The sequence below is a fragment of the Felis catus genome, chromosome A1 (genome assembly GCF_018350175.1).
Source record: "Felis catus isolate Fca126 chromosome A1, F.catus_Fca126_mat1.0, whole genome shotgun sequence".
Classification (NCBI taxonomy): domain Eukaryota; kingdom Metazoa; phylum Chordata; class Mammalia; order Carnivora; family Felidae; genus Felis; species Felis catus.
Window position 1 is genome coordinate 235548621 of NC_058368.1, and position 24252 is coordinate 235572872.

Sequence of the window (24252 nt, forward strand, 5' to 3'; positions counted from 1 at the left end):
ACACGTACGTGCGCACGCAAGTTGCGTGTACTTTATAATCGTGCGCACAGGTCTTTCTGTTCACGAATACAAAATGGTTAGTTACAGAAGTGAGAAGTTAAAAAAAACAAACGTTGGTGACAAATACTTTGATTTGGTAAGCACCCTGGGTTTCCTTGAGCCTCAAGGTCAAATGACGTCGGGTTAAGCCTGCCAGACTCGGTGCTCTAAGGAAGTGTCTGGCAAACTTCTTGGCCAAGTGGCATCTTCAAATGGGAACCGCCACCCCTGGGCTGCTTGGACAGAATGAGGCTGACCCGGCAGGGCTCGCCAAAGGCCACACAGAGACACACGACCAGCTCTCGGAGTTCCTACCTTAAAAATCTGTGCAGATACTGGCGGCTGCAGGGTGACCAGGAGAAGACCCCGTTGCGTCCTGCCAGCGTAGGGGACATGATGTTCCCCTCCGACTTTTTGCACATGTTGCCTTCTCCGTCATGGACCATGCCAAAGCTGCGAGAGACAGAAATGGTTCCTTCAAAACACAGAACAGTGCCGATGATCCACTATATTCTACAAAAACACACGTCAACACCGTGGACGCCTCCACTTCTGCATGCCGGTCGGGCCGAAATGAACTGTCTGTGCAGCCAAGCTGTGGAGACTACCCACGTATTCACAGACCTTTCCTGAAGGACTGCCATTCGGTGAGTTGTTCTGAAAGTGCACACCAAGCACCAAAACGGATGTGCCTGCTAAAGGCAGAGGTCTTAATTACGAGGAAGCATTTCAAGGAGGGTATGGAGGGCAGGTCACTCGATCTTGATAAAGCTGATAACCGTCCTGGACTGCTTTCTTCTCTCCGCATTCTTTTCTGCTCACCAGGGATTTTGAGAACTCCCAGATGTTTGCGGGAAATACAAACGGAGGCTCCCCAGGTGAGTTGGGTGCTTCCCACAGTTAGAGAACTGACCGCCTGGTGCAGCTGCCCGTGGTGCTGACATTTCGTCCTTGCTCCCATCCGGGGCTGCTCCGCCTCAGGCCACTGCTGGGGGCTGTCACGGCTGGACGGTGCTCGACCGCACTCCCTACATCCCTTTGGAGGAAGGAGGGCCGTGGAACCCCAGTGGGTGGCTCTGGCTGCCTTTACCTGTGGGAATTGTTTGAATGTACCCGTTCCTCCTGACCAAAAACCAGATCACTCTGGGGCTCCAGTCCTAACTTAATACAGGGGGACTTGTCAAGCTACCTTGGCTCTTGGAACACTTAATAGGCTCCTTTATGGATGCGCTGATTGCACAATGCCAACTGGCATCCCATGACTGTCACTTGTGCAAACGCTAGCCCTGTGCCTCTAAGCATCCCATTAACCGAAGCAATCTCTCTCCACCAGGTCAGCTTCTTCTTCTTAACCTCCGAGAGCTTTGGCTCTTTGGAAGAGTCTCACATTACCGTCTTCACCTACCGCAGGACAGCATGACTAATCGTGTTGGGAAGAAAGCCTGGGCGACTTGGAGCTCCATATGACCCCGAAGGCTTCCCATTAGGGCAAACATATTCTTAGAGAATCAAGCCACTGCTGGCTATTAATGTCTGGGACCTGCCAAATCATTGTACGGATTCTTAGATAATGGGGTTCCGCATGAATGGGGTACAGGGCAAAGGGGAAAAGAAGGGGACAAAGCAAAGGAGGGTGAGATGGATGCTGAATCTGGGGACATTCTGCCACCAAGGATCCCACGATGAGAGGAGGCAGGGCAGCAGGGACAGAAGACCCAGAACCCTGGGGAAGCGGGCTCCCACAGTGGGCCGGGGAATCTGCCCTTGTTGCTGAGGCTGAAGACCCATCTTCCCCCTTAACTGGTTTGCTGATAGAGATTTAATATTAACAGTAAAAAGAACAACTGATATTTGTAAGCACTCACTATTTTTCAAACAGGGTATTAAACGCGTTCTCTGTATTTTCTAACTTAGACCTCGCCGAAAGCCTGCAAGGTGGGTACGGCGTCGTGGCAGCCAGACTGAGGACTGGAGAGAGCCATGCCCACGGTCTCAGGGTCAGGACTAGGACGTGACATTCCTGACCTCAGAGCCCAGGCGGGACCCATGCAAGAGTGTAACGCGAGCATGATTGAAGGGCGTAGCCAAGGAAATCTGGCGTGCAAACATTGTTGAATTTCTGCAAAATTCCTGCTCAGTACCAAGGGTGATGCAGATGGGAGTCATTTCAGCCTCCACCCATCCTCTCAAGTTCTATTAAAAGCAATCAATCAAGGCCAGGGTAACCATATAGCAGAGGAAATGTGTTATGGCTACGAAAAGGATTCAGACTGTAATCACATAGGGGGGGCTGCCTTGGGGAGAACGTGATGAAAACGAACCATCGAAGTGCCCTCCCCTCGCCGGCCCTTGACCCGACTATGAAGCAGACACATGTGTCGTGGTCCAGTAGGTACCCCAGATAAATCTGCTTTCCCTCTGCCTACATTGCTAAGGAAATAAAAGCCACAACATCCCTGGTCTGGGGACATGTGCGTCTTCAACTTTTTCATCTAAGGTATTTTCAATGACTCTTTCTAGAATGGATTCTCAAACCCCACTGCGAGCCCCACTATGGGAGGGTTATTTTTCCAAGTAGTGCAGTGCCCATATCTTGTACTGTGATGGATGCCAGCACGTTAGCATGAAAGTACCACACGGTGATCGCATTTGATATGAACATTAATGAAGTCATGGAAGGATGCACAGAACGCATTTTGAAGATAAGATTGGTATTTGGCAACCAAGAAATATAATTACTATTAAGTTATACATACCAGACATTTTTCTTTTTGCTACTGTGAACCACAGTATCTTATTCAAAGTTTTTCTCACCCCATACATTAAAACTATTAACATATTTTTTCTTTCTTACGGACTAGCTTCTAAGTTTCTTAAGGACATCCACTCTTCTTATCCATGCTTAGCCCCAGGCCAATGCACTCACTAGCTGATGACAGGTTCTCCACTGATGTCTGTTGAATGAACAAAGACCAACCTTCCAGCCCAAACACCAACCCAAATACCCAGATGTAAACCTACTTTCGGATTAAAACGGACTTGAGACTTATATTCCGGCGGGAGATGCTTTTAATGCCTCCTACGGTATGTTCTGAGTGATTCAATTACATCAGCAAGCACACAGTTCCTCATTAGTGATGCTACACCCAGGATGATGAAAAGCCCAATATTGTGAGAGGTTTTGCTCATTATTTCGGGCTGTTCAGACAGCAGTAGCTAAGGCAACAAGAAACCCTCGAAGTAGCCACGGGCCAATGTCATCTGGATGGTTCGATCACACCCTTGGTGCAATATGCCACAGGTGGACCTCAGGGTCTCGAGCTCTGATGTGGACTTTTCAAGAAGCACAACCCAAGACGGGAAGAGTTGGCATGGATGGGGCATCAGGTGGGTCTCAGGGGCCAGGGCGCATCAAACAACGAGAAGAGTGTGGGCTGTGGAGGCGGAGGCCTCCATCGGGGTCGTGCCCTGACATTCACAAGCGTTGGGATTTCAAAAAACCACTTAAGTCACCAAGCCTCAGTTTCCTCACCCATATAAGGGGGGTAATAAAACCTGGCTCTTAAATTGCGCAGAAGATCTGGTACCACACATACCACAAGGAAAACTCGTAACTTCGACCCACTTCCCGGATTCAAATGTTGGTCTTGGTAAAATTGCTCAATAGCGAGATGTTACTTGTATACATATGACGTGTGTGTGTGTGTGTGTGTGTGTGTGCGCGTGTGTGCGTGTTCAACCAAAGGTCAATAGGTTTCAAACGCCCTTTGGATACAGAAACAAAAAAAGTCTCAGGAAGAACAAAAGATAAAATTGGTGAGAAATGACCCTCTGGCCTTCCTGGGCTCCCTGGGGGACAGTCTGACAATCACTGGGTCAGATGAGATCTTAAAGGAGCTGTTGCCTTGATGTTCTACAAACCCTCAGAATCTTCGGGGCCTCCCTGACCCAGCGGTAGGGGCTCAGGTTGATGACAGCACCCGGCCACAACTCGGGGCGGTTTCAACCTCACCATCAAATGCTCAAAAGGGCATCTAACCTCACCAGCCTAGCCTGCTGGAACGGATTGCGGTAGCGAGCCGATTCTGCCTCTTTCGACTCCCCCGGTCTTCCCTGACTTGGTCTCTTGCCACGCCTACACCCCATGTGGCCCGACCCTTGCACGCCTTGTCTATTTTGCCTTTCTGTTAAGACTCTTGGAGGCAGTGGATTACCAGTCTTTCCGTGGAATCCTACACAAGGCTCTGCTGGCAGAGTGGACGTTGTGACCAGTGAAAGTCAGTACATGCGGGAGAAGACGGGCGACAGAACGATAGCTCGTGAACACTTCTTCTTTTTTTAATTTTTCAACATTTAGTTTTGAGAAAGACAGAGACAGCATGAGTGGGAGAGGGGAAGAGAGAGAGAGAGAGAGAGAGAGAGAGAGAGAGAGAGAGAGAGAGAATCCCAAGCAGGCTCCGCGCCCGATGCAGGGCTCAAACTCACGAAACCAGGAGATCATGACCTGAGCCAAAACCAAGAGTCAGAGGCTTAACCGACTGAGCCACCCAGGTGCCCCTCACAAATATTCGTAAGCACAGCAAATATGTTTGAGGACCGTCTCCATGGTCTGAAATGATAATGCAAGTTAAGCATTTAAGCCTGTGTTGTAGGCTAGGGATGCTCAGATCATGTAATACACCTTCAGCTGCACCTGCACACGCGTGCCAAGGATCTCACAGACTCTCTCGGTTTTGCAGATGGAAACCTAGGTAAGAGAAGACCGTGCGATGGACGCTGGTCACTGCCAGGAGGTGGGAGAAGCCCAGTGGATCCGGAATCCCAGGCCCAGTGTCTTCCTCCTCAAATGGCACGACTTCCTTTGTACGTGAGGATTTTCCAAATGGATCCATGCCATTCAGGCGACATATTCTCCAAACCATGTAGCTCAGCACTCTACGTGTCTGTGCCAGTTCTCGACACCTGCATCTAGCAAACCACACGTCCTATGCCAAGTGATGGAGTCCAACCAGGAAACTCACTCTACGCCACGGATTAGGAGCAAACCCGACTCAATCGCACGTCCTAAAGGAGAACACACACCCTCGCTTCCGGTTGCTGTGTCCGTCTCTCCCTTTCCAACACAAATCCAAACACAGGTTCTTGGCCATTTCTGTGTATAGAACAGATCCCTCGATATAATCCAGAACATGTCCTGAGAAGAAAATAACTGAACTTAGTAGGAAAAATGGGCTGGACAGTGACTGAGATCTTTCTTGGAGTTAGAGGTTAGACCATCTGGCCGAAAGGCATGGAAAACAGCACTCCTCCAACCTCAGCGATGTCCTCTGAGTATAAACAAACCTGAAGAAGTAAAAACAGGATGTTTTAAAAAGTCCTAAAAAAAGTGGGGGAGGGCCCGGGTGGCTCATTCGGCTCAGGTCATGATCTTACGGTCTATGGGTTTGAGCCCCATGTCTGGCTCTGTAATGACAGCTCAGAGCCTGGAGCCTACTTCAGGTTCTGTGTCTCCCTCTCTCTCTGCCTATCCCCTGCTTGCACTCTCTCTCTCTCTCTCCCTCTCTCTCAAAAATAAATAAACATTTTTAAAAAGTCCTAATAGATATAAAACTGCTTTTTAATTCTTAAGGTTACAGAACTCAAAAAATTGACTCTGCACGGAGCTCACTGCCCGGCGTGCTTTTTACGTTATGATGTTGGATCCACGTACCAAAGCTGTAATTCTTCTCCGTGGAGTAATACTTAATAAAGAAATGACCTGAAGAAATGTGTACATTTTCAATTTAACGAAAATCCACGGAGTCAGATCACTGAGCCCTGCCGTGCCCTTTCCCGTTTGATGTCGTCACCGCAGCAAATGACTCATCTGAGATACTCCTCGTTCGTCTATTTGCGCCTCCCTGAGTCATTCTGTCCATTCATCCGTTCACAGCTGCTGAACACGCAGCATCATCTACCTGCCACGCTGGCGCAGCGGAGACAGGAGTGTCCCCAGTGGTCTCCACGGCTGGAGCCGCATGTGAAATCGCTCTGCAGATTTCACAAAAAGTGTCACAAACAGCAGGTGCTACCATTGCCACTGCCGTGATTGTTACCACTGTTCCTATCACTGTCCCTCGTTTTGCCACTCAGCACACACAGCTCCTCTGCACATCTCCTGGGTGTATTTCCTATTTCCTCAATGTGATCAGAAGCTACTTCACCGGCCACACGAGAAGTTCAGAGCGCCCGCTTCCTGTCTCTTGTGTGACGTCCTCTAAATGTCCAGTGCTCCAGAAGGGGCGGACAGTTTCCTGGAGGCTAATTCTATTAGGAGCGGGACTCCCTTTCATCCAAGCCTACAGCCCATCTCCCTCCTCCCATCCAGAGTCCCACTTGCAATTAAAAAGCTTTTATCTGGTTTGGGAAAAAAAGTACTTTCTCCATCTTGACCCGGTGCTAGTGATGAAAGGCGGTATTAATTGACTCCTAAGGAAAAAAAAAAAAAGGAAACGCTGATCCCTGCTGACACTGAAGATGAGTCTCAGACGGACCCAGTTTACCTTTTGTTAGACCCACCGGCATCTACGGGCATTGCCAGTGCGCGTGCTTTGGCTGCTCATCTAATACTGAGCTGCTCAGCCCTCGCTGACTTAAATATTTCTTACCTGGATGGTTTAATTAAATTCAGGTATGGTTCAGGGGACAGCAAGAGCCTCATTTCGTTAAAATAATGAGAGTTTTGAAGTTTTAACTCTAGCAGTCTATTCAAAACACAATTATGACCTAACTGAAAGGTTCATAAAATATAGGGGCAATTTTCCAGGTACTGAAAAAGTCAATCATTACCTATAATGGTGAAGGGATCAGAAGCAGGATATAAGCTTCATTTTCAGGTCATCAGTTTACATGGCCAAGTGTGCAGGGCTCCGTGGGGGTCCACTAAAGACAGGTGCATGCATTCGCGCACACACACACACACACACACACACACACACACACACACAGACGCTGTGGACAGGTCGAGAGGGCATGGCCTCTAATGGGATGGAGGGGTCAGTTTTACAACAACTGAATCACAAACACTGCCTTTTGCAGATCTTGTGATTTGCAAGTAAAATCAGGGTGAACGTGAAAAAAAATAGAAAAATGACAATTCCTGGTTGTGCATTTTCTGGGAGAAAGTTCCGGGAGAGCCGTCGTTCAGCAGGAAGACACCTGTGTTCCCACTGCCGGTGCTCACGCTAATGGGGGCAAGGGCAGGAAGTCAGCAGGTGCAGCACGTGGGCCTCGATAAAGGAACAAAACCCTCACGGGGATGCCTTGACCTGAGGCAGTTTACAGAATCACTAGCCCAAGAAACCTTAGTTACGAATGACGGTTGCTGTAAGTAACTGATGGGAATGTTCTGTTGTGCAGGAACAAATGTAAAATGTTCGTGCAGAAAGATGCCAGCTGTTGCTAAGTGCTGCCATCCAGCAGCGGCGTCCGTCTGTCCAAGCCCCGGGCTCACCACTCACTCCGGACGCCGTCCCATTTCAAAACCGACAACGCTGGGCGTACGGGAATGTGGGCAGAGGGCCAGCTCCTACCAGGTCCAACGCCTGGTCCGAGCTGCCCTCCCCAAACTCTGCTTGGGGCACTGATCAACTAACATCTCTGCAAGTTACAAAAGGGATGGAAGGAGGCAAAACTCCAGGGTAACTAGTTGATAATACGAGGCCTTGTCACTATCGCCCCCAGTAGGAACCGACCGGGGAAGGAGAGCCGTGCACAGGACTCAAGTTCAGAACAGGACGGAGGAGAGGGGGCTGATACAAGTGTGCGCAATCGTACACGCACGTACGAGACGTAAAGGAAGAGCAGAGAAAGGACGGCCGGAACGCGGGAATTTCCACAGCTTTCGACTGTGCACAGCCAGGCACCAAAACAGAAACATAACAAGTACCTAAGGGACAGCACGTCTCACCTGTCGGTGACATTCTCACCGGATATATGTGAGGCCCCTACAGACCCGACTCAATGATCAGTGTTTCTGTGGCAATTGTCCACTAGGGAAAACAGCCTGGGTTTCAGTCTCCCACACGGGTGCACTTACTTGTGTCCAGACTCATGGGCAATGGTGAAGGCCAGTCCAAGCCCTGTGTCTTCATTAATAGTACAGCTGCGGTATTTACTGCACATTCCACTGATGGGCGCAAATCCTGCGGGACATAGACATCAAAGGAATATAAAGCAGCACTGTTGCAGTAACATAAAGAGGGTGTATTGTATAGGTGTATGAGCCCTCCGTCCTTTCCAGAAGTGTGGTTCGCACCTGCGTGTGCTGAAATCTGGGACACTCTTGGACAAGTGCATTAAGGGTTCTTTGCAACGTGAGCGGGAGGGATCTTCTCTCCGCATGGAAAACAATTCATGGCTCTGAGTGGTGTTCACATCACAGGTTACGATAACAGGGGCCAAGGAGAAAAGGGGATTCACTGCAGACGGAGAATTTCTACATTTGTCTATAAACATCTGTGTTCTAGAAAGCCCAAATAAAAAAGTGCTATACGGTGTAGGTGCATCAGGAGGTCCCCAAGACCAGCCCAGGTTCAAGGACTCGCCGGGGGGATTCACAGGACTCAGGCTTTGTCAAACTCACAGGTATAGTTTCATAGGGATAGCAAAGGATGAGAACGAAACCATCCAAGAGAACAGGTGCATGGGGAGAGGTGTGGCAGAAACCAGGCACGAGCTGCCACAGCCCTCTCCCGGTGGATCCACAGAGGACACACCTAATTCCCCCCAGCTACCTGTGGCTGTCTCATCAGAGACCAGGGCCCAGGGGTTTTATCCGGGGCTGATCACATAGCACCCCAGCCTGGCACATGGACCCAAACTCCGGACTCCCAGAAGGAAGGCAGACATGCCGCGTAAGCCCCATTATCTGGGCAAGCAGTGTAGACACAGCAGGCCAGCTCATCAAGCACGGTGGTGGGAACCCTGGTTCTCAGAGGCCAGCCTTGTAAGCAGGCCTTTTCAGCAACGAGCAGTCACGATGAACCTCTTTCTGCTGAGTTCTATCTCAATAAGATCCCGGGAAGAAATGAAGAATTAGAAAGAAAAGACAGGAGTTCTTGAATCTGTAAGGGACTTTTCCTTAGGAAGTAATCACTTGGCGAATCAACGTACACTTTGATGCGTGGCCAGAGTGCCTAGAGGGCAGCACATCTATTCTCTCCACTCGGGCTCAGTATGGCACCTGCGTGTTCCTCCAGATTCCACAGGAGGGTCTTACCCAGGGTGTCGCAGGGCTCATTCTTCCAGGAACATATGTCCAGGCCGGTCAGCAAGATGGCGTGGTCATGGCGCGTCCCGTCTTTGCCCATCAAGCCAGACTGCCACTGGCAGAAGCTGCTTAAGGTGTGGTCCGCGTGGTGGCTTATCACAAGCCCCGGCTGCGGGAGACAGACCAAGACTCCATGAGGAGAGAGAGAAAACGCCTTACAATGCACCTGTTACCCCTCTGCCATCACAGCGGCCTACCATTAACTCAGATTTCTTTTTTAAAAAAAATTTTTTTCCACGTTTTTATTTATTTTTGGGACAGAGAGAGACAGAGCATGAACGGGGGAGGGGCAGAGAGAGAGGGAGACACAGAATCGGAAACAGGCTCCAGGCTCTGAGCCGTCAGCCCAGAGCCGGACGCGGGGCTCGAACTCACGGACCGCGAGATCATGACCTGGCTGAAGTCGGACGCTTAACCGACTGCGCCACCCAGGCGCCCCTCAGATTTCAAAGACACAGAGGGATCGGGATGGTCTCCAAACTAATCCATCTGTTTCATGGAGTAACATGCAAAGGCCGGTGGCTTGTATAAAACCTGCACGGAGGGGCGCCTGGGTGGCTCAGTCGGTTGGGCGTCCGACTTCGGCTCAGGTCATGATCTCACTGTCTGTGAGTTCGAGCCCCGCATCGGGCTCTGTGCCGACAGCTGGGAGCCTGGAGCCCGCTTCAGATTCTGTGTCTCCCTCTCTCTCTGGCCCTCCCCTGCTCGTGCCCTGTCTCTCTCTGTCTCAAAAATAAATACATGTTAAAAAAAAATTTTAAAAAAAAAACCTGCACGGATTCTGGACAGACGCTTCCGTTCCCTTCTGTAGTTTTGCACAGACCCGGCCGGGAGGCACTGAGCTGACCCTGAATGCATTTTCAATGCCCCAAGAAAGACTACTTGTGTGCATGAACGTCTGCATCAAAGTCTTTGTAAAACACCTTGTAAAATTATCTCAGGCAAGAGAATCATTTCTCTGCGACTCTGAACATGCACGGAAACACACCCAGACAGCTGATTTCACAACCCAGTTGGGCGAGTGGGATTTCCAACTGATAACTCACTCTTAGCCATTTATTATTACAGCGTTAAACCAAGTCACTTCCCTACCAAAGCAACATGCTTATGAGGAGGGTCCGGTCAATGGGTAAAGCGCTATTTCTAGAAGACAGACTGGAACTAGAACGAAACTGGGCAGGATACATCCCACCTTATGCACATACACCACGTTCTCACAGAGCGACAGTGCAATATTAGCGTGAAGGCCACCCGAACGCCTGGGAAATTCAGAAATCAGGGTTGGGGGCGGGGGTGGAGCAGGAACTACCAGAGAAGGCTGCACGGAGTTATTTGAAGTATTTACTGGGACGCTGTTTTTTTTTTCCTGTGGCTCGGTCACAGAAAGCCAGGTTAAACAGCTCGGTTCCAGAACAACTCGGGAGAAGCATTCATGACTAGATATTGGGTTAAATTCCGTGTCTCTCAGTCACTGAATAGGTTTTCTCCTTCCTTGCTTATACTGTCTTTCCGGAGAGTCAAAGCCAGCTAAGCTAAATGCTGTGTGTGTACCAGCACTGGGACATGCCTCACATTCTTCAGCCGCTAATTTCCAGGAACACTGCCTGCATCAAAGTTAACACAGGTGTACGATCAAAAGATAACCTCGCTTATTCTCTGCAGCTTGGATGAAGTCCAAGGTGAAAACGATTTAATACAAGGAATAATTAACCTGTCACCTGAGACGCCCCGCCAGTTCTGCAACCCCCCCCACCCCCACCCCAGACGCTCACTCACACAAAGACAATGCAGTTGTATCTTTCTGACCATTCCGGCTAGAAACAGGTTTGCCCACGCAGGCCCCCCCACTCTGCCCAGAACAGGAGAAATGCCCCAGAAGCTTACAGTCTGGAGGCATCTCAGGTCTTACGAACGGTCTTAGGTTTCATCTAAAAAAAAATTCTTTGTTTTATAAATAAGAAAACTGGGGCTACCAGGAGACCCTGCTAAGATAGCAGCAAGGTGCAGGGCTCTCTCCTCCTAGGCGGAGTCCGTCATCAGCATGAAGCAAAGGAGAAGGGGGAGGCTTGGAAGGCTGAGACACCCCCATTAGCTGTGCCACAAAACGTTCATACGCAACGTCCCTGAGAACTGAAGGGCCCACCCGTGCATTTACACAGGGACTCTGGAACGCAGGCAAAGGAGATACTTTTACCCACAGTGACCAAGGTCCGGCATAATTCGGTGTTTGTATGCAATGAGAGAAATGCACTTGACATCCAGACTCTACGAAAATACAACCCTGTGGCCCAAGGCAGTGGGGGTGAGCGCGATCAGTCTTAGGAGTTGGGAGGGGACAGAGTAAAACAAAATGCTGACAGTACTATCTCACTGCCAGGTGGGAGGGCGGTTTTGGTGTTCTAGCAACACGCAGAAAGGGCTCAGTCCCACCTGGGACCCTAAAAGCTCACGGTGGGGACATGGCTGAAGATGCACTTTCCACTGTCTCCCCAGTGTTTCCCACCCATATATTTAAGGCAGTTCTCCTGTTCTACTTTTCTAATAAGCCTCCTAAAAATAGTCCTTACCACCTCTGCACTCACACACACACCCACGTGCACAGACACACACGTGCACGCACACACAAAATTCAAATCATCATGAAGGGAACTGATGAGAAACTCCCTGCGTGAGACACAAAACATTAAACGTTTTTTGTTCCCGAGGGAAAGGAAAGTCAGGAATCCACAGAATGATCCCATTAAGGAAAATGGGGCATCGCTTTACATTCATTTTTCTGGGAGAAAAGAAGCTGGTTTCAAAGACAGAATACCTGGTCTTCCTCTAGAAGAATCAGACCCACAACTGCGATGTTGATGTTTCCTCCTATCGTTCCATCTTTGAACAAAGCAGACACCTGAAAAAGACAGGCATTCCCCGTCAGTCCCCACATGTGACGTTCCCCCAGCCCCCAGAGTCCTGCTGGTGAAGGCCGGTCCCTGTGGTCTTGTGACACAGTCACAGTCAAAGTCAATGCTGACTTTCTTATACTGCTAGACAGGTATAGAAATCTCTCATGGCCAGGCAGACCAATCGTTAAATCTTTATCATTAGTGCCTGGTTGTAAGAGCTGAAGTTTGGGGAGGCAGGTTCTGCCTCTTATGGAACACCACTGAGGGTATTACGAGCCTCCGAGGTGATAAAAGCTCTCAGGTGGACACAACAGAGCGTTCTAGCGATGACGGCTGGGGCATGCGTTCCCCTTGCTTTCCCGGGGAGGGCCTCCGGAGGAGCTCCCAAGAGAAATGCTTGGGAAGAGACCCAGAAGATCCAAGAAAGAGAAGGCCTAAGTGTGGAAAGAAGATGGCCGAGGAAAGGTGCCCACAAGGGGTACGACAACAGCAGACGTTGGTGGCTGTTCAGGGTGACGAGCGAGGGCCCCTCGGGCTGGCTCGGCACCGACGTGCAGAATACTGGAACGGCTCGACAAAACAGAAGCAACGTTGGCACAAACCAGAGCCCTGACGTCCTCAGCCCCTGGACGCGCAGTGGCAGGTGTCTCGATGCCACTGCCCCCTCCGTCCCCTGGGGGATGAGAAACCACGTGGGGTGGGCGGCCGGAAGGGATGCTAGCAGGAATACCCACGTGCTGAGCTGGAACAGAAAGCGTGTTTTCAAAACACTGTCATCCCCACTAATTTTCAAAACACACTCAGGCGACCCAAGATCTTGTCTTCCGTGAACCAGGTGTCACTGAGTCTCCGCCACCCAAGTGGGGCTTAGATGCCTCTCGTCGCTGCTCCTCGTTACAACAAGCTGCCGATCTGGGACACGGGACTGTTTACCCGGGATGGCAGTCTACAGGGTTGGATGCTTTTCTGCCTCTAGATGACATAATGCATATTCGATACTTAAACACTAATGCTCCTAAGGAGATGGGCATTTCTATACCGGCATCTAAAATCACACGCAATGGGGCGCCTGGGTGGCGCAGTCGGTTAAGCGTCCGACTTCAGCCAGGTCACGATCTCGCGGTCCGGGAGTTCGAGCCCCGCATCAGGCTCTGGGCTGATGGCTCAGAGCCTGGAGCCTGTTTCCGATTCTGTGTCTCCCTCTCTCTCTGCCCCTCCCCTGTTCATGCTCTGTCTCTCTCTGTCCCAAAAATAAATAAACGTTGAAAAAAAAATTAAAAAAAAATAAATAAAATCACACACAATGCTGACAGGCAGGTTTACTGCGCTGAACTGTCTCGGGGTCCTCGTACAGATTTCTGGTAAATGAAGACCTTGGTCCCCTCAAACCGTGCTGCCCGCTCGCAGAGAGGGCCAGTCTGTTCTCTGGAGTTCTGAACACGGCTCTTTGACGGGAGCATGTGAAGAGTGAAGGGCTCATCACAGATAAAACCCATCTCTTGTGCCTGAGACACAGACCCACGCCCATCAGGTGGGATCACACACGACTTCGACAAGAAGGCGCTTCCTACCATGTTGAGTATCGTCAGCACGTAGGTGGTGATGTTCTCGTGGCCGTGCGTCTGCATCATCTTCCTGTCGACCACCACCAGCGTCTCCACATTCAGCTCCTCGTTCCTATGGGACTTGAGAAGAGAGCGCTTGTGCCTGGAGCAAGACGCATACTCGTCGGGCAAGACGAAAAGGTCTCCCTCGGGAGGCTGGGGCATGTCTACGGAGGGAATGTTCCGGGAAGAAACGAAAGCAAAAGTCGTCACCCCAAACCAGCGGTGGAACTGGGTATGCCCACCCTGGGTTTTCACAACGAAAGTGCACGACGTGAGCCACGTCACCCTCACGACTTTGTGACACAAAACCGGCGTTAACGCGAAACTTGCATGAAAGTGAAGTTCATACAACCTAGGTGTGATGGAAACCATCGCTAGGTCTACCTCTCTATAATTTTGCCCCGACTTAAAACAAAAAGAGAGGGCACTTTGGCTTTCACGTGCTTGTCTCTAGAAGCACAATGTTCAAAGACCATTCGCGTAAAGATGCGTCAGACGGGCTCCGCACGAGACTTACGGACCACAAAGCGGAACGATGGCTACCACGCGGTGCCTTGCATCGTTGTCATATTTGAAAAATGTTAATGGCCTCTTTTTAAAGGTCATTCCCAAGTCTGGACGCGTCACTGGTCTATCTGTCGTGTTTCAAATGGGTTTACGAACTTGGTGACACAGATCTACTCCACTGCAGAGCCGAATTTCCTAGAAAGCACCATAAATATTTACCTCGCTTAATTACAAGACAAAATACACTCTGTCCCTTTGGCCCCGTTTAAAAATCGTCTGGGCATTTATAATCAGGGAGCTAACACTATGTTAAAAATGAGTCAGCTTTGCGGACGCCCCAGAAAATGTGGTTAGAGTCGTTTCATGTGAAAGTGGACTTCAAAACACCCACATGTATGGGTGGCACTAATTCAAAGCCATGCCAACTCTGTTCGTGGACCGCACCGCCAGAAGACGCCATGTTTTTTTGGCTGGTACCCACATCTAGCGCATATTTTCTCTTTGCTAAGATACTTTCAAACCTAAATGAACCCTGTGGAAGCTAATAATGATTCTGGCAAAGTTCTTAAAGCACCAATCGCATGCCACCGACACTGATGCAATTAGAGAGGCCTGACTCCACCCGCAGAGCTCTCTCTACTGGCGTAGAGATAGGCTCCGGGTAGGGATGGGCCACCGAGGCACAGGGGAGGCACGGAGCAACCTGCTCGCAGCCCCTCCCTACGAAGTGTCAAAGACGGGGTGTCCCGTCTGGCAGCATGGTCCCAGAGCACAAGGTTAATCCTTACCATTGATTTTAAGCAAATCAATCTGCCTGTGACTGCCATTTCCCACAGGTGCCTAAACATGCGCCAAAAAAAATTCTCATTTTCTGAGCCGGAGACTCTAATGGGAAAAATCTTCATTAAACGCGAACCCCACTGAGCCAGAAGGCTGGGACTCCTCCAAGCACATCCAGAGCCCCACGAGCAACACGGAAAGATCCAGGCGCAGACAGCGGAGGTCCCGAGAATTAAATGCTTCAGCCCGGAAGCCGCGCGTGTCACCTGTGCCCGCCCGCCACTCGGCCACCAAGCGCTCACGGAACTGCCATGCGCCCAGCAGGGAAGGGATGGAAATATCTGGCAAACCGAACTGCACCACAAGGGTCACTAATGTCTTCTAAGAGGCATTTTGTGGCACTCTGTGTCTCTAGTTCTGTTATGAAAACCAAGAGCCACTTTTCCCTCCCATTTTTCAGATAAAAAACTTCTTGTGCAGTGTTTCCAAATGACTGACTGCCCTGCCCCAATCACCCCCCGCCCCCGAGATTCTGAAGAGCCCGTCCAGGCAGCACACAGGTGCACACGCATACACACACACACACACACACACAGGCACAGCCACGGCAAACAGGATGACTTCACTGTGTGCCGAGCTGTGCCCTAGGCGTCACTGGCCTGCACGGCTCTGATGACCCCCCTTCATTTCAGCAGGGTCCACACCGCTGGATTTTCTCAGGGCCCGCTACAACATCGGCTTTGAACCCTAGTGTGGCCTGTCGAAGAGGGAAGGACAGCCCTGCCAGGATCCAGGCGCTTGGCTTTTTGTCCCTGACACAGGATCCGTCCCGGACCGAGCCCTGCCGGCACGAATTCTGGCTCTGACCTTGTCCGTGCCTGAGGCCCGCCTCTTGGTCCCGACCCTGCCCGGTCCCATCCCCTGCCACCTCCCCCCCCCCCCCCCCCCCCCCCCGCTTCTCCCTGTCTACGCAGCCAGAGCAGCTGATGCTGACCAGTGCGTCCTGTTCTGACACCCCTCGACCTCGGTCTCCCCGACTTTCTCAGACTCCGTTCACCTCTCGCCGTCCCCAGACCCACTCTTCCTGCGGACCGAGCCCACCGACTTAGGCGATTTGGACTTGAGTTTCTCACTTGAACATAGAATCAGGCTTTTCTTCACGGGATAACAGGGGTCCAGATGATACACAGGTGCTGACAGTTTAATGGTACTTTCTGTGCCGCTGTAAGAACCAAGTGATTTGGGGCCATCTACTCTATTCCACCTGCAGCGCGACCTTCTCTGTTTTAGGGTGCCGGGCACAGCAGCCAAAGAAACCGGCAGGGGAAGACGGGCTTCGCAGAGCCCCACTGGGGGCAAGTTTAACAAAGTGGTGCTGGAGGGGAAGGTGAGGGAAGCCAGGACAATTGCAGACAACACCGAACTGCGAGAGGCTCCCACGTGAAGTGCAAATATCACATCACCTCTGAGGCGTTCACCACACAACAAAGGATTCCACAAAGCGCTGGTGATAAACGACAGCTGAATTACGTCACGTGGAGCCCGTCCCTTTGATGCGGTGGCGTAAAATATATAAACATGTACGGAGATAAATTACCTCGCAGAAAACTATGTGGGCTCTCATAAATCTAGACCTCCAAACCACAGAATTACTGAGCAGACATGCCAGGGTCCCTTTGAAGACTTCCAGGGGATTCTGCATTTCTGGGCGGTACGTCATCTCACCTGCCCAGGGAACAGGTCTGGGGAACAAAAACACCCACCGCTATCTGTCCGTCCCCCACGAGGGGCGTTTGCAAACGGAACACACAGACGATGGAACCAACAGGTAAGTCCGGCGAGGACCGCCCACTGATTCCACCTCGCGGCCGGACGACTTGCAAGAACATTTGAACGTTTCGTGGGCGCACGTAAATGCCCGAAAGGTTAAACGCACGCAAAGAATCGCCCTTACATACATTTCTTGCGTCTGCCACAGAAATGCTGCTTTTGCGGGTGCTGGAGGGTCGAGCCGCCGTGAAGGTGCGGGGTCCCCAGCTCCCGATCCCTCTGGGTCACGACCGCCTGGGGAGCCCCCAGAGCCCGCTCGTCTGCGGATCTCTTGTACAGTATGTGGGAGGGGGGCCCAGCCCCGGCGGCGTCCCCGGGTGTCCCCGCCAGCTGGGAAGGAAGCGGCTTCAGGAAGTAATCGGCTTCTTGTGTTCTTATCATGCCCGACTGGAAACAGAGAGGAAGAAAGAAAGGGCGGTTACACCTCCTGACCAGACGACGTCCGGGATGCCAGCATCACTTCTGTCTCATTCCTTCCCAAGCACCTGTTCCTCCCCCGTGGCTGAGGGCGAGGACGGGAAAGACCCTGAACTCTTCCCATCTGCATCCTCGTACAAGCTCCACGACGTGACTCCAGGAACACAGGGGGCTCCCAGCGCACGAACGGGGGTTCCTTTAACCCAGATCATGGAGGAGAGAGCTCACGTGCACAACACAGACTCAGATGTGAGTGTGGGTGCGGGGGGAGGGGAGGGTCCCACACAAGATCAAATTGCAAGCCTAACAGTCATTTGCAGAACTCCTTTCAAACTTGACTGTGATGTGACATTGGTGTAGAAGTGTGCAATTTAAAATTAATCCAGAAGAGGGGCGCCTGGGGGGCTCAGCCGGTTAAGCATCCGACTTTGGCTCAGGTCATGATCTCACAGTTCATGGGTTCGAACCCCGCATCGGGCTCTGTGCTGACGGCTCGGAGCCTGGGGCCTGCTTCAGATTCTGGGTCTCCCTCTCTCTCTCCCCCCCTCCCCCACTCATGCCCTGTTTCTGTCTCTCAAATAAACATAAAAAAAATTTTTTTTAATTAATCCAGAGGAAAGCACAAGACAATTTACTTAGGGTAGCAGGAAGGCCTTTCTAAGCAAGGTATTACGGAAATAGGAAAAATCTAACTCATAAAAACACTAAAAGACATCTGTAGAGCAAAAGTAGTGTTCAAAAACACTAAAAGTATTCTAAAGGAGGCAAAATTGAGGGACTGCTTTTTACCTTTTAGAGTGACAAATATTTTTTAAAAATTTTTTAATGTTTGTATTTATTTTTGAAGGAGAGACAGAGCATGAGCAGGGGAGGGGCAGAGAGAGAGAGAGAGAGAGAGAGAGAGAGAGAGACTCTAAAGCAGGTTCCAGGCTCCGAGCTTTTCAGCACAGAGCCCAATGCGGGCTTGAACTCACGAACTGTGAGATCATGACCTGAGCCGAACTCGGATGCTTAACCGACTGAGCAACCCAGGCGCCCCTACAGTGACAGATATTTTTAAAACCTGATAATAACAAGTGCCGGAGAATCCATGGCAAAGTGTGGTTCTGGAAAAGTGGTCACTGGGGCGGAGCCGGGAGGCGGCTGCCGTGGTTTCCTGCTACGTCCACCAGCACTGAAAATGTGCCATCAGGTCTAAGGAGTTAGCCTTTTGGAATTCTTCTCAATGCTTTGTATAGGCACTTCCCCAACACGGACCAATATATATGACCGTATAAGTGCAGCATTGTGTGTAAGAGCACAAAACAGAAAATAATAAAAATAAATCATTTAAAGGCTTACCAATTAATTCGGGGTAATGTTTTTATTTTTTTATTTAAAAAAAATTTTTTTTAATTTTTGTATTTTATTTAAAAAATTTTTTAACATTTATTTATTTTTGAGGCAGAGAGAGTCAGAGCATGAACAGGGGAGGGGCAGAGAGAGAGGGAGACACAGAATCTGAAACAGGCTCCAGGCTCTGAGCTGTCAGCACAGAGCCCGACGCGGGGCTTGAACTCACAGACCGTGAGATCATGACCTGAGCCGAAGTCGGACGCTTAACCGACCAAGCCACCCAGGTGCCCCTCAGGGTAATGTTTTTAAAGTATATTTGTATATTTGAAGAGAACAGAAGATTAAAAAAAGATCAGATAATTATGTGCTGATGATAATCATAATTATTATACATAATTAAACATTTTTTCTCAAGTTCCTGAGACTGTGGATAACATCTGTATAATACCTTATCGAAATTTTTTTACGTTTACTTATTTATTTTGAGAGAGAGAGAGTGAGTGCACAAAAGCCGGGGAGGGACAGAGAGAGAAGGAGGGAGAGAATCCGAAGCAGGCTCCACGCTGTCAGCACAGAGCCCAATGTGGGGCTCGATCCCACGAACTGTGAGATCATGACCTGAGCCGAAATCAAGAGTCGAACACTTAAAGGACTGAGCCACTCAGGCGCCCTTATGATGCCTTATTTACATCACTGACTGCAATTCTGTGTTAGGGGTATCGTATTACTCTCTTCTCAAGGGTGAGGACAGAGAACTACAGTGGTTCACTTCTGTTTCCAAGGCAACCCGGCTAGGAAATAGAGTTGGGATTTGAGCAAAATCAGAGTCAGTTCAGAACCTGCGCTTCGACGGTTTATACTTCAAGGGTTTCCAAAAAGGATTAAATTTATACAGTGTATAATAGATGCTGCGATCCCAAGCACGTCCATTTTAAAAAGCATGGTCTGCATGTAGAGAACCTCCCTGGAAGAAGTGAGAGCCATCGCGGGTGGCCGTGGGCGGCTGTCTTTGGGGAGAAGACTGCAGGAGGGACCCTGCTTGCATCTTCGTATCTTTCTGCACCACTCAAGTTTTTAGAATCCGTGTGTTTTCTTACATAAGTAATGTCAGTGGCACTGCTGGATTATGGGGTTAGAGACAATTTTTTGCACCCCTTATAAATGTTATTCAATATCGCCCTGATTTGAGAAGACGATGAATTGTCTCTGCAGAACTGTCCAGCTGTCACTTAGAACTCTCTGATGCTAAACCACCAGCCTTACAATCGGGCCGATTTTTCCCAAAGTCACTTTGATAATTTCCTACACCGAGCTGGACACTGATTAGGTACTCAGAGAGGTTGATGCACGCGTCCCTGTTCTCAGTGTGCCTCTGATTTAGGAGCCCGAGGCTGAATCTCATTTAGGGGGGGTTGCTGTGCGAGTCTGGAAGTCTGCAGACTGTGGGATGACAGGTGGGGGTGGGGGGCAGGAGCACTTCTTAGATCTTGGGTAAAGGGACAGACGGGACTCTAGGGAACAGTCGGGTTGGGGGTGGGAGAGAAAAAGGAGAGACCAGCTGATTGGACATTCAGAGATTAAGCGTTGGCCCTAGAGTTCCTGCTGGTGGGGGAGAGGGTACACTGGGTGAATTATCAAGGAAGCCATCAGCACCGTAGGGGGTAGACCCCCAGGTCCAGGTACCACCTGTCAGTGGAAAGGTAAAATGCCTGGAATTTTTGTCCTGCATCACAAGGGGGAGGCACCTCTCCCGCAGGGCTCTCTGGGAACGACCTGGGAATCTCTGTGTCCTCTAGACCTCCACCTGCTGAAGTTCACAGTTCTATCAAGGAATAGACAAACGTGGAACTGCAGAACAGCCAAGGCCCGTGGGCTTACATCGCGTTTGCATTTAAATTAAACCCGGACCAGCAGGAGGAATCGGCATGTGCTCAACACGACCCAACGGTTCTTCCACACTTTAGAAGGTAACCAGTTCATGTATTAAACTTAAAAAAAAAAAAAAGAATGCAGTTTTCATCTTAAAGAAACCTTCTCTGATATGTGAACTGCTCCTTGTCTTTCTAATCACCCCTCAGAGACCATCAGCTCCTGGAGAATGCGCAGTAGGTGTCCCTGGAGCCCCAGCTGAGTGCCACACCCTGGCATTCACCATCCACGGCAATAATGCGACCTGTGTGACTTCCGATGGTTTACTCAGCCTCTCTGTGCTGCGTTGTCGTCTAGGAAGTGGGGATCGGGCTAGCTGCCTGCCAGGACTTCGTAGCTCACCAATTAATCTCTTTTAAACACATGACGCACAGAAAAGACGCAAAACAAGATGTGCTGAGTTAATGAAGCAAAGAATGTAAAATACGCTTCACCTCTGATGCTGATTCTTTTCTGATGACTCAGGGGGCTCTCTGGGGGGATTTTCACCATACAGCACAAGACCCCCCCCCCCGATACCCAAATGCCCCTGCACCCCAACTCCACCATGGCCCCAAACACATCTGTGCTCTGGCCTGCTGTCTTACTTTTTCTTCTTCTGGCTTCCGCATCTAAACCCTGTGTTCTCCGACAGCTGTTCGGGCTCAAAAACCACTCCTGCTCCCCCCGCTCGCCCAGTTCAAGACGCCGCTGTGGGTGCCCGAGGCTGAGAACACCAGATCCTTGGGCAGCGGTGACCTCCTGCAGCTGGAGGGTCTTCTTAACTTTCATTAGCAAAGTAGTCAACCCCAGTTTCGTTAAATACAGAGAATATGAGGGCTGATAAGGCCGATGTTTTGATGTCCCTGATAATCCACAGACGCTGAAACGCACAGAAAAACCAACCCCTTTGTCTTGCTTCAGCATTAGTTTGCAAGCTTACCGAAGAGGTTAGATAAGCCATGGAAGATGAATGTTTTCTTGCGAAAGCTGTTCTTTATTGACCCAAGGATATTCATTTGGAAACTCATCTGATGTCTATGGTACACCTGCCCACAGTAACCAGCTGTGGATTATGAACCAAGCTTTCAGAAAGAGGCCAGTGGGCTCCTCACTGTGCCAAGGAGCTCTCCCGGGGCCCGTCTCTCTCCTGGCCAGCTCCGTAAATCCTTTTACGCTGGGAAGTTCACCTAACGCTCACACTGCACTTGCACGGACGGAAAGAGTATGTGCTCTGTTGGTACTCAGAAAATGCTGTTTCTCACTCAGCACTGTCTGTGAAGGAAACGCTGAAGTTCCAAAGTCAGATATGGTGTGAGGGTCGCTTTTTTAACTTTTTTAATAATTTGTTTTTGATAGAGACAGAGTGCAAGTGGAGGAGGGGCAGAGAGTGACAAGAGACAGAATCCGAAGCAGGCTCCAGGCTATCAGCACAGAGCCCGATGCCAGGCTCGAAATCACGGACCGGGAGATTCTGACCTGAGCCGAAGTCAGATGCTCAACCGACTGAGCCACCCGGGTGCCCCTGTGTGAGTCCGTTGTATCCACAACTGAAACTTGTTGGATCTCTGCAGACAAATAAATTAAACAGAATATGCATCCACAATTACATGAAAACATAGCTGACATTAGAGGAAGTTTTTCAGAGAGTAGGAAGAAAGGGAATCATTCAATAAACAATCTTGAGAAAACTGGTCAGCTCTTTGGAAAAAATAAATCTAGATTTCTTCTTTCTCCCTTATTCACCAAAATACAGGTCAGGTGCAGCAAAGAATGATAAAAAGTAAAAAAGATGAAATAAAATATATATATTTGTAATTCTGGTATAGACACTTGTAACCGGGAAACAAAATCAGGAAGCCGCAGAGAAATGGATCGATAAATTTGGGTAAATTCAATGTTTGGGTGTGGTGAAAAATACCATCAAGTCGAATGACAAGTTATCAGGAATTTTTTTTTTATGTTTCTCCATTTATTTTGAGAGAGAGCATGCGAGCATGCGAGCAGGGGAGAGGGGCAGAGGGAGAGAGGGAGAGAGAGAGAGAGAGAGAGAGAGAGAGAGAGAGGATCCCAAACAGGCCCCACACTCAGCAGGGAGCCTGACGTGGGCCCGATTCCAAGACCGTGAGATCATGACCTGAGCCGAAATCAAGAGCCGGATGCTCAACCAGCTGAGCCACCCAGGCGCCCCACTCAGTGGGAATTCTTGAATGCCTACGACAAAAACTATGATCCTTAAAAACAATCCATAAACACCAACAATGAAGAAGTAATACAACTTCAAAAAAGGAATGGAAAAGAAACAAAAGAAGACAAAAAAGAAGAAAAGAGATTCACAGATAGGGAGAGAGTTATTAAAAAAAAGGGGGTTTGATCCTACTTCCTTCCAATTTTAGCAAGAAGACAAAAATCACAACGAGGTGCACTTTCTCATCTGTCCTACCTGCAGGTGGAAAGTCAGCGTATACCCTGTCATGGTCAAGATGTGAGGAAGATTAGTAAATTGGTAAAGTACTTTTGGAAAGAATTGACATTGTCTCAGAAATGTACATGCATGTACTTTCAACCTAATAAATCTGCAGTTACCTATGAAAATTCTAACACACGTATCGCAAAGTTACCCTATGAAAATTCTAACACACGTATCGCAAGATGCGTAAAAGGATGTAGATCATAGTAAAAATAAATACGACAGCCCCCGAAATGAGAGATACTTGAAATGCCCCCCGATGACAGGTTATATAAATGAGCGTGTATGTATTAGAGAACAAAGTCAACATTTGAAAGAACTAGATAGTTACCGATAGAGAATTATACCCAAATTTACTTAGTGAGAAAACTAAAGTAAAGAACTATAGTGATATTACTATATACTTGCTTTAAATAAGAATAAAAAACTTGTATATCAATGCACATATTTATAAAAGCTGTCCACAAAATGGAATATTACTTGGCTATAAACAAGAATGAAATCTCGCCATTTGCAACATGGACGGATTCAGAAGTAAATTATGCTGAATGAAAGGAGGAAGACGTAGAAAAACAAACACCATACGACTTCACTCACGTGGAATCTAAAAAACAAAACGAGCAGTTGAAAAGGCAGAAACAGACCCAGAAATACACACATCACGCGGATGGCTGCCCGAGGGGCAGGGACTGGGGGATGGGCAGAGTGGGTGAAGGGGAGAGGGAGGCACAGGCTTCCAGTTAGGGAAGGAATAAGTCACAGGGATGGAAGGCACAGCATAGGGAACACGGCCAATGGTCATGTAATAGCGGTGTCTGGTGACAGGTGTCACTTGTGAACATGGCGTAAGGTCAAATCACTACACGGTACAGCTGACACTAACATAACATCGTGTGTCGACATACTTCGGTAAATAATTCAGTTCAATGAAAATCAAACTTGAAATAGAAGCTGCCCGGAAAAGTTGCATGAATCAAAAAATCAAACGGAAGGGCACCCGGGTGGCTCAGTCGGTTAAGCGTCCGACTCTTGGTGTCGGCTCAGGTCACGATCTCACGGTTCGTGAGTTCGAGCCCCGCACCTGGCTCTGGACTGGCAGCAGGGAGCCTGCTTGGGATTCTCCGTCTCCCTCTCTCTCTGCCCCTCCCCTGCCTGCAC

The 24252-nt window shown here is 49.5% G+C and overlaps 1 protein-coding gene across 1 annotated transcript in view; it reads right to left on the reverse strand.

Moving 5' to 3' along the window:
- ADAMTS16 (ADAM metallopeptidase with thrombospondin type 1 motif 16) overlaps positions 1-24252 on the reverse strand; it is a 161608-nt gene that overhangs the window by 97691 nt on the left and 39665 nt on the right. The window contains exons 4-9 of the mRNA XM_023239735.2: positions 17093-17351; positions 13812-14011; positions 12162-12245; positions 9299-9458; positions 8117-8222; positions 355-492 (exon numbers count right to left, since the gene is read on the reverse strand). Of these exons, the coding sequence (XP_023095503.2) occupies positions 355-492; positions 8117-8222; positions 9299-9458; positions 12162-12245; positions 13812-14011; positions 17093-17351 (947 nt within the window). The remainder of the gene's footprint in view (positions 1-354; positions 493-8116; positions 8223-9298; positions 9459-12161; positions 12246-13811; positions 14012-17092; positions 17352-24252) is intronic.